Below are 10,540 nucleotides of genomic sequence, written 5' to 3'. Positions count from 1 at the left end.
TGCAGTATTCATATATACTTGCTTTCTCTTTGAAAATATCATGGATAGTAATGATAATAACAAGACACTCTCTCCCCGAATATCAAAGACCAGTCATAGCATGCTGATTGAGAATTTTTTTTTTTATGAAATTCAATTTATATATATATATATATATGTATGTATGTATGTATTTATTTATTTATTTAAATCAATTACATGACTGAAGTGAACAGTACAAAAAATATGATTTCAACATTTATCAAAGTTCAGAGATTTATAATTTCAAATATAAGAGAGAGTTTAGTTCAATTTTGACCCAAAGTTTGGGGAGTATTTATGTATCTGTCTTTAACTAATTGCAGAAATTGAAAGGGAGGGTGGATGCATCCAGAAATGGAGTTAATAAACCCTATTCACTAGTGATGTTCAAACCAACTTAATTTAGAGGGCATAATAGATGCGTGCAGCATATTCTTGGAATATAATAACTTAAAACAGTTTTAGAGCACTAAAGAAATAAGGGGTTTGGGTTGCAATTCTTTCCTCAATTTATTTCCTTAATTATATTTTATTAACCTCACCATTGAAAATCCATTTATAATTCAAAAGAAGAAAATTAAACTCCATGAGAGATTTCCGAAAAAGAAGCATATAGATTTTGTGAGTTACAAACAAGCACCACCAACTTTGTGAGAGAAATTAAGTATTAGCACTATTGTTAAGGCTGTGTGTAAATGTTTAGAATTTGTTTTGACAATATATATTATTAAAAAGTACAAAGTTCAACCATAGAATTGGTTGTATATATCTTTTTAAATAATTGTAACCTTAGATTACGACCAATTTTTTTGTTAAATTTTGTCCTATTAAAAATTAGTTATGTTAAATGAAATTGTGCTTAGTTTAAAGAAGTGTATACTTTTTTTTAACATTAAATCTTTTTTTTTATTAGGATGACTATAATAAATAAATAAAAACTAATTGTTTTTTTTATAAATAAACTGCAAATTTTAAGTCACAAGCCTTTTCTATTTTCCTTCGTTCTTTCTTTCCCCAACAATCCTCCCTCATCGATGGATATCCTTTCTTTTGATAAATACATGCCTAATCAATACATCTTAACTTCGGTTCTTTTTTGAAGTTGATTCTCCACAAGAACATATCCTCAGTAAATCAGGCACACATAATGAAAAGTTATTTTGAGTTAGTCGATATTGGAACATGCCATTTTGAGTTCTCATATAAATAATTTTCACTAATATATTCCAAATAAATAGTATCAGGTCATGATTCAATAGGATAAATGGGACAATGACAAAACTATATATGTTTGGCTCCTATGTGAGCTTAATACTTAAAATAATAATAATAATAATAATAATAATAATAATAATAATAATAATTATTATTATTATTATTATTATTTAACTGCATATTTGATGTAAGTCAATAGACTGAAGTAATTCACATGTTAGTTGCTAATTATATTATGAATAATAATATATATTTAGCAAATGAATCAAACTCAAACCCAAACAAAGTTTAAATAAATTGAGTTGATCGACTATTAAACAAAAAGAGTTTAAATATAATAATATATTTGTGAAATAAGCTTTTATATTAAAAAAAAAAAAAACTTATATGACTTGATATTAAATTGTGTAAGTTTGTAATTAATTTTCAAATTTTCTTAAAAAAAAGTTCCAAATTATTATTAATTATAACATATTATAATGTAAATAGTCAACGTTGTAATACAAATTATATATAGTTTTTAACAATATAAATTCAACAAATTGAATTTTTAAAAATTTATAAATGAAAATAATTCTATCAAATTAACTTAAATAATATAATTTCTTTTATAATTTAATTATAAATTATTAGCATAGATTTGTGATAGTTAAAAATTTACAAGAAAAAAATATTAATCAAGTAACTCTTGTTCAACAAGCTCAAGCTTATTAGACATGACAATTATCTAAGTTTAAACAAGAAATCTATTTTGTTGATGAGTTCAAGTTGAACTCATGGTTCAAAATAAAATTAAATGAATAATTTTTAATTTTTAATTTTTAATTCTTGGTTTGGATCATTTACAGTTTTACATGTTATCAACCAAGTGATTGAGTGGCTAAGTCCCTATTAACTAGTAGTTTTAAAAGTGAGAAATGTAAAATTGATGTCGCTACATTAACTAATTTAAGCTTTTGGGTTAAGCGTATTCAAAAATATTATTTCAAGTTTTCAATAAGAAAATGCATGTTTGCTCAAATGAAATATATGATACTACAAATGACAGGAAAAATGAAGGGGGAGAAAAATGAAATCCACATAGGCACTTCCCAACTAAAAAGCAAAGTTCACAAAATGTTATATCAAGTTTTGGCTTATAAAAACTTCTAATTCTGTTCTCAGATGAATTCGCTGGTACTTTAATTAATGACAGAAAACTGATAAGAAAAATTAAAAAATAAGTGAAAAGAACAAAGGCACTTCAAAAGCTGAAAGCAAAGTTCCTATCAATATTATACTAGTGTAGTGGGACGGTGGGAGCTCTAAGATCGCATCATTGAAATAAGTACAATCTAATAAAAATGAAAAAGGAATTGTATGCTGAAGGAAGCTTAAAAAAATCCATACTGTTTATTTTTCTTTCAAATACTACTACTATACTATATAAGCATCCTTAGTTTTAGAATAATACTTGAATAATGCTAAGTTCAATTATTTTTTTATCAACTTAAGTATTTAGGACAAGTAGGTTTAGACTTCTTTATCCAAAGACATAAATTTAAGTGGTGAGAGAAAGGGAGAGAGAGAGAGACTATAATAAATCATTTTTTTGTTCATCATTCAATGATTATAATTTTGTTGGCACACTAGCTCACAAAATAATGATTACTTCTTATAGACTAGCTAGAGTAAGAAAAAAAAAACTTTATTCCAATTCTTTTCCTTATCAATAGTTGTGGAATTAAATTAATTTTTTTCCTATGCTATTTATCCACAAAACTCAGCAAAATTATTCCAACAAAGGATGAGTTATGAAAGAAAGAAAAAAGAAGAAGAAATTGAAAGAAAGAATCTAATTAGCAAAAAAAAAAAAAAAATGAGAGAGAGATACAAGCTTTGTGTCATATATATGGCCCATTCTTCCTACAATATTCTAATTGAGGACTTCCCATTCATGAAGCCTTGTATCATATATAGCTCAAAGGAAAAATTAATAAGATACAAGCTTGATTATCTAAAATTAGATAGTACTGGAACGGTTAATACTTGGAATTGAGAATGCATAGCATCATGAGCAATCAGCCTTAGATTTCAGCAGATTGACTGCTTATGATGTTATTATCATTCCATGTAAACTCCAGCCAAATTAATTCTAGCTGCTTGTCAAAACCCGCCGCCGTAGGCCGGAGCCCAAAAATCAGCTCCATTGTCATTTCCTACAAGCTGAGTGCAAGACACTGGAACCAAGCACAACCCTCTACTCTTTAAGTCCCTTGGCTTATCTTGTGTATCCTGATTATATCATCCAAAATAAGAATCTTGTAAACCCTGATACCTTTTATACAACCATCCAATTCTATTTTTCTAACATGTTTCATTTCAAAAGTATTCTATTTTGCAAATAAAAAAAAAAGTTAAGGACACAATTAACAAGATTATCTTTGTAACTATTGTATGTGAAACTTCTGTGGAACTAAGATGATGTATACTTTTTAGTATATTGTATAATACTTGCAATGATGGAGGTGAAAATAATGATTACTATGCTAAATAAATATTTAATAAGCAAGTAAGTCAATTGAAGGAGAAAAAACTAATTTCATGAACCAGCTTTTGTATATATAAAAGATAGAGTACCTGGTTAGGAGCTTCCTTTCTTTTTAGGCAGGCGTCATTCAACAACTAGATGGGCAAAAAATGGGAAAAGTATTAGTATTTTCAATCTTTTTCAACTCTTTCATGATTCCAAAGTAATTAGGCAGTCACAAATTATACTTTTCTTTAACCTTTATTAATAAAAAAAGTTTTATAAAGCTGAGAACCTTGTTCTTTCAATGCTTTTCTATATATGAATATTTTAGTTTATAAGATGCTTTCCATTGCAAAGGCTCCTCTACTAATTGCCTTTAAGGAGGTGATGGATCCAATAAAGCATACCTGTCCGGGGTCTTCAGGAAATACACCATTTCTTTCTCCTTGAACCTAAAACAATTTCTTTCTAGTCAATTTTAAATTTTTATACCAATAAGTTTAGTAATACCATATTTGTTACAAATTTTTTCATAATTGCTAACATGTCTGATTGTAATTAGTGTATAATAAGAATAATTTTAATAGTGGAACCAAGTGTAAAAATAATGTTAAATCATCACAATATTCACAAGAAGCCATATCAATAATTACAAAAAAAATTGTCAAATATATTGTTATCCTAACATTACTCAATTTATATAGAGAAATATGTAGACCCAACTTTTGTGCCATGGTTTTTACCACAACTTTGATAAAATCAACTATATGTGGTGTAAAAAAAATAATGAATTCATTATTAAAGTGATTGTTAATCACTTTAAATAAAAGGTCGTATTAACGGATGTCCTTAGAGCAATTGTTAATAAACTATAATAATAAAGTTTTGACATCACTTTCTTAAGAAATATAAAAAATTGTCAACAACATTTATTATTTTATTATTCTCTCAATAAAATATTTTTAAAAATAGTTTCTAAATTAATCCCTAACATTTTCCTTAAATTAATTCCGTAAAAAAATCTTACAAAAGTTGTGGCAGAAATTTTTTATATACAGCACATATGCTGTAGAAACATGTGGCCTACTTTTTTTGTGAGAGAGAGAGAGAGAGAGAATTTTTGTTAGGCTTTGGGAAGTGGGAAATGGTATATATGGGTACTTACAGACTGCTGGCTCCTCATGTTTTTGGATGCATTACCAAAGTAAGGAGAGCTAAGGGCCTGCATTATTCAAGGGGGGAAAAAAGAACAAAATTTATAACTTTCATAACTAAAGGATGTTTAGAAAACGCATGAATTATTGAAACTTTAACTGCATGCTCTCACTGACATAATTGCAGAGAGTATAATATGTAGAAGGTACATCACCTCAATTTGACCTTGAAGGAATCTGATATACCCAATGGCTTCTAACAAGACAGAAGCAGTGTCAGTCTGCAAAAGTGAAACACACCACAACACCCCACTCATCTTTTTCATCTTCTTTAATGTTAAAAGGGAAACCCCATATGTAAATAAAGATAAAGAACTAATAGGAGCTTCGAAATGCGTATGAAAAATAAATAAATAAATAAAAATTATTTTCATGGGTTATACTGTATAGTTGTATCATTAATTTTACAAAAAAAGAAGAAGAAGAGAGGAATAGAAGAAACCACTTTGTTTCATTTTCTGGTGCAGGGTTTCGTTTATACCTTTCCAAATGGGGAAACTAGCTGGTGAAGGGATGTTATTCTATCACCCAGCTTCTCCTTTCTCACCTGCTTCACAAATAAACATGTATATAAGGAAAATCAGAATATATATCACTTTGTTTTATTTGTTAATAAAGTATAAATAGCCTGTCAAAATCAAATGGTTTGTAGATTATCATACCGTTTTGTTTTCTTTCGTTCCTTTATTTTTGTTTTTGTTTTTTTTTCCCTTTCTGCTATTGTGTAGTTACTACTTACTAACAAAAGAATAAAACATGCCTAAAGAAATGACAATCATGAAAGACACACATACAAGCCACAAACACAATCACAGCACAGAGAGAGAGAGAGAGATTCTAATTATGTCACCTTTAAAGGTGGTTGGCTAGAAGTTGAAGAGGGCTGAACCCTAGCTTTCTTATATGCCCCACCAGTGGCTGAGCTAGTACTCTTGTGAAAGGAGCCAAAATAAAAAAGAACAAAATAAAAATCACATGTTTAGGAAATATGTAGTTTTGTTGAACAAAATAATAATTTTTGCATAACAGAAAATTTAAAAAAAAAAATGTAACAATTTCTCTCTCTCTCACCTCAGATGAATGATCCAAATTTTGATTGCTCCCATCCATCTTCTTATAAGAGAAGTCCAAGATGTTATTATTACTTAAGCTGGTGACACAAGACCTAGGAGAAGAAACTGGCATGATTTGCTGTGACCAAGCAGCTTGTCTAGGAAGCGCTTGAAATTCTTCATGATCTTCAAGACCGTACAAGTTACTGTTCTGGGAAATCTCTTGTTTTATTACATCAACATTAACGGGAAGTACTCTCTGAGATTGATTCAAGATTTGGTCATCCCAATTTTCTAACTTTTTAGGTTGAAAATGACTCAGACGAAAGCTTTCTTCATCGCTTGCAGACAATCCACCTCTGGAAAATAATCACCAAACATGAAACCCCAAAAGCGTGTTATTAATCACTGAAATCAAAACCCAAGTCAGGTTAACCAAATCCAAACAATAATAAGCAGAGAAAGAGAGAGAGAGAGAGAGAGAGGAGCTAAGATCAAAACCCCCATGAGACATAAAAGTTAATATAGTACATAACAAAGACTTGAAAACACAATGATTTACACATCAACAAAGGACAGGGAAGCATGTGAAAGCCAGTATGAAGAGATGTATATGTAAGAATCAAGCTGAACTAATAAAGAGGGAGAGAGAGAGAGAGAGAAGAGTTGGTGTGTATGTTACAATAGTAGTTGGCTCCATGACTGTGGAAGCTCCTGGTTTTCTGCTGCCAAAGGATTAAAAGGAAGTGAAGAAGATCCAAGTGCATATTGAGGAGGCAAGAGAGATGGTGGAGGCATGCTCCACCAGTTAGGGTTTCCAGCCATCATTTGTTGCACTAAAAAATGACTCTGCAAAACACTTCAAAAATTCCTTCCCTTTCCTTTCTTCTTAAACTTTCTCTCTTCACTTTGTCAAATGTCCTTGTATGTGCACCCAAACAAGCCTTTGCAAAAGCATTGACAGTTCTGTTTTTGCTTTCTTTCTCGGATGAGGTTGAAGAAACTTAACACTATGACCTTAAAAGAATTTTATAGAGGGTGGGGCTCAGAAACTTTGCATATGTTTCTTTTCTTTACCTTGTTGTTTCATTTATTTAGTATTCTTTTTTATTCTTGCTTTTGCTTTATTATAAAGTGGGGCAGAAAAAGCTGGTGGGCTGTGTTTTCAGCCATAAACTAATGGTATAAATGTAGGAGCTTACTTCCTTAATTTGGGGTTGTACCTTGGGATTGTCATGGGGTTATGGTTGGAGTAGGGTTAGGAAATACAATAGTATTGAGATCAATAGAATATGCTTTCTTTATTTGATACTGGTGCAATAATTATCTTAAAGAAACAAAAATACAAAATCCAAGTGGCTGAATAAAGTAGACACAAGACAATGTTCCCAAAATTTTCTTATATATGCTGCTAGTATTTTGTATAAATTAAGTAATTGTGCACATTAGTTTGGAAAATAAGGTATAGATATCACAATTTAAGGCCAAGAACTTACACTTGAATTTCCCCTCCACACTTATTTTAAGGAAAAAAGAAAGGACGTCACAATTTCAAGTAAATCTTAATCACAGCAGTCAAACTTATAAGTCTAGCTCCCCTCAATGAGTAGAATCTAATACATGAAAATGAATTTTTAAATAAGAGGCAGAAATAAAAAAATTAGGTTTGAAGCTCAAACTCTGATCATGTGCTCTAATAAAATTGGATAAAATTTAGTTATTTTTGTATTGACATGTAATGAATATATATACACACGCGCATGAGATCTCTTGATTGTTGGGTTGCTATACAAAGGAAAGAATAATATTACAGGAATAAATAGTTACACAATTCAAATTCAAAATAACATTTCATCGAGTTCATCCATAGCACCTCCAATGTTTTTGGACGTATGATAGTCATCATGAAGTTATTAACCCATGTGGTGTAAATTACTAGCAAATGTAACAAAGTTACTATAATGCGTGACCCAGTTGTTGCCTACCCAAATGACATAAAATGAATTTTTTAAAAAAGAAAAAAAGAAGCATGAGTTATCATGTGATGTGATATAATCTAATATTGGATTTGTAGTAAATGCTGACTCTATCATAGTTTAACTTGTAAAAAAAATTAGGGTAAAATACTATTTTGGTCCTTAAACATTACAAAAAGTTTGTTTTTGGTCCCTAAATTTTAAAAAATTCTTTTTTCATCTCTAAACTTTGTAAAAAAAAAATAAAAATCAATAGTTTTGAGACAAAAATAGAGATGAAAAAAGAACTTATTTTGGTCCTTAAACATTACAAAAAGTTTGTTTTTGGTCCCTAAATTTTAAAAAATTCTTTTTTCATCTCTAAACTTTGTAAAAAAAAAATAAAAATCAATAGTTTTGAGACAAAAATAGAGATGAAAAAAGAACTTTTTTAATAATTTAGGAATAAAAAACAAACTTTTAGTAAAGTTTAAGAACATGTATAAAACATTTTCAATAGTTTAAGGACGAAAGATGAACTTTTCAATAGTTTAGGGGCAAAAAATAAATTCTTAAAGTTTAGGAATGAAAAAAAAGAAAAAAAAAAAAAGCTTTTGATAAAGTTTAGGGATTAAAATAGTATTTTATCCAAAAAATTACTAAGGAGTTTTTGTTTAATATTTACATTAGTTATTGATGAATGTGAAAAAAATCACTGTTATTTATAACTTTATTACTAATATGAAGGTACCATAAAGAAAGTGTGAGTATTGTTTTATTTCCCACATAATTTAAGGCATAATATATATATATATATATATATATTTGAATTTGCAATTATAAGTTGTTCATATTCAAATTCATAGTGAATATGTCTAAAAATACTTCAAGTTCAACTCTTAAAAATTAACAAATAAATGAAATTTTAGAGTTAGTTTGGCATCCTATATTTTTCGTTAGTACTTTATTTGTTGAAATAAGTTAGCTCCTTTATAAATAAAAAAACAAAAAACAAAAAACAAAACAAAAGACAATTTTATTTGTTTATTTGCTAAAAGGTGAGACGAAATGTGAATTTAAACAAATGACCTGGCTAAACAATAGACTACTAAATGAGCACTTGATGCTAGATATAGAGATACGAACAAGCATCCTGCTCCAACTCCTTTGAATGAACTACCATGAAAGGATAAAGTTTTTTTTTTTTTTTTTCTAAATTGTGTTAGAGATTAATTCTCTTCCGACCTACTATGTGTTCAGAGGAAGAGTGAGATTGGATCATAAGTGTTTGCGCAAATAGGTCTAGGTCAGGGTGGAATGAGGCATTTGGTTAATCTCTTAAGGGGGGAGACCAAAATTGTTGAGAGTGAGAGACAATAAGTGGTGATAGTGAAAAATAAAATAGAAAAAACGAGTGTTTTGGGATGGAAATATGGTGTATATACATATAAAAGACAAGATGGGCAAAATCCGTCCCTACCTCATCCCCTATTTGGAGCAAGAAAAACCCATGTGGGAAGCTAGGTGGGGAATTATTTTTCTTATCTAGTAAAAATGTTTTCATACGTGATTTCGATTTGGAACAATGTATAAAAGATTAAAATCATAAATTGATGTGGTGGAGTGATCACAAGGTGTGAGAAGTAAGGGCTGGAGTTCAAGTTTCCAAGAGGGAACTTCACATATATATACATTTAGATTAGGTTAAAGTAGAAATTTTATCTTGTATTTAAAAAAAAAAAAAAAGTCATAAATTGATGCTCCTTTGTGTGTGTGTGTCTCAAAAGGGTTTCCATCTTAATTTGTATGACGATAAATCTCTCCCCGACTTCATACCGAGGCTGTATTATACAAAAACTTCCTCGAATTAACAATGGTTTAGCGACCCAACAAGTAAATAAAAAAATAAACTAATGGTCTTACTGAGACAGCACCATTGGAATCATTATATATAGTTGGATGAATTGGTTGGTGTTAATTGTTGCCCACAAGAAAAATGCAAGAAAACACAAAGGCGGCGAGTGGCTATGGATTAAAGTAGGTCAAAATGTAAGCAAAAGCATATACGTATATGGAGTCTCCACCACATGAAATATATAAATGGGCAATCATTAAATCTCCCTATCCTTGCATTCTGACCACATATTTTTCTGAGAATATGTATAGATTCCCACTTTAAAAAAGAAGAAGATGATGAAGAAGAAGAAGAAAATGATCACATACTAGGAAGGAAAGAACTGGCTTAATTAGTGTACGGAATGGATCAAGGGAAGACAAGTTTTTTCAAAGGGTCAAATTTATGAGAATCTCAAACCCTACTCCCCTTCACTTTGTTTTTTTCAAGAATAGGGAATAGGTCTACCAAAATATGCTCTCTTTTTTCTTTTTCTTTTTCTTTTTTAATAACATTATAACCCATATATATATATATGTGTGTATATATATATATATTTCTAAATCAAGCCTAAATATAATTAATCTAATTGCATATTAGGAAAAACTGACCCCAGAAGACATTAGATTCCACCACATTTTGCCACATTAGATTAGACCTTTGTTTTACCTAATTAA

General features: G+C 29.4%; 1 protein-coding gene across 3 annotated transcripts; it reads right to left on the bottom strand.

Annotated features, from left to right (window-relative positions):
- Positions 1 to 3,095: 3,095 nt before the first annotated feature.
- LOC112040583 (transcription factor bHLH68) lies at positions 3,096 to 7,192 on the bottom strand. 3 transcript variants are annotated; one of them, XM_024073497.2, is made up of 9 exons: positions 6,697 to 7,192; positions 6,034 to 6,373; positions 5,813 to 5,893; positions 5,444 to 5,512; positions 5,118 to 5,183; positions 4,914 to 4,970; positions 4,156 to 4,200; positions 3,856 to 3,900; positions 3,096 to 3,510 (listed from the first exon to the last, which is right to left on the bottom strand). In XM_024073497.2, exons 1-9 carry the CDS (start codon positions 6,840 to 6,842, stop codon positions 3,382 to 3,384), a joined length of 978 nt encoding a protein of 325 aa, XP_023929265.1. In that variant the 5' UTR covers positions 6,843 to 7,192; the 3' UTR covers positions 3,096 to 3,381. The 3 variants fall into 3 exon arrangements, with proteins under 3 accessions (XP_023929265.1, XP_023929330.1, XP_023929389.1); XM_024073562.2 differs by having other exon boundaries at positions 5,444 to 5,509; positions 6,697 to 7,190; XM_024073621.2 differs by lacking the exon at positions 4,156 to 4,200.
- Between the last annotated feature and the right edge of the window lie 3,348 nt (positions 7,193 to 10,540).

This window comes from Quercus suber, unplaced genomic scaffold (assembly GCF_002906115.3).
Source record: "Quercus suber isolate HL8 unplaced genomic scaffold, Cork oak 2.0 scaffold_672, whole genome shotgun sequence".
Taxonomy (NCBI): domain Eukaryota; kingdom Viridiplantae; phylum Streptophyta; class Magnoliopsida; order Fagales; family Fagaceae; genus Quercus; species Quercus suber.
Note: the sequence above shows the minus strand (reverse complement) of the source record. Positions and strands in the feature narration are given on the sequence as shown.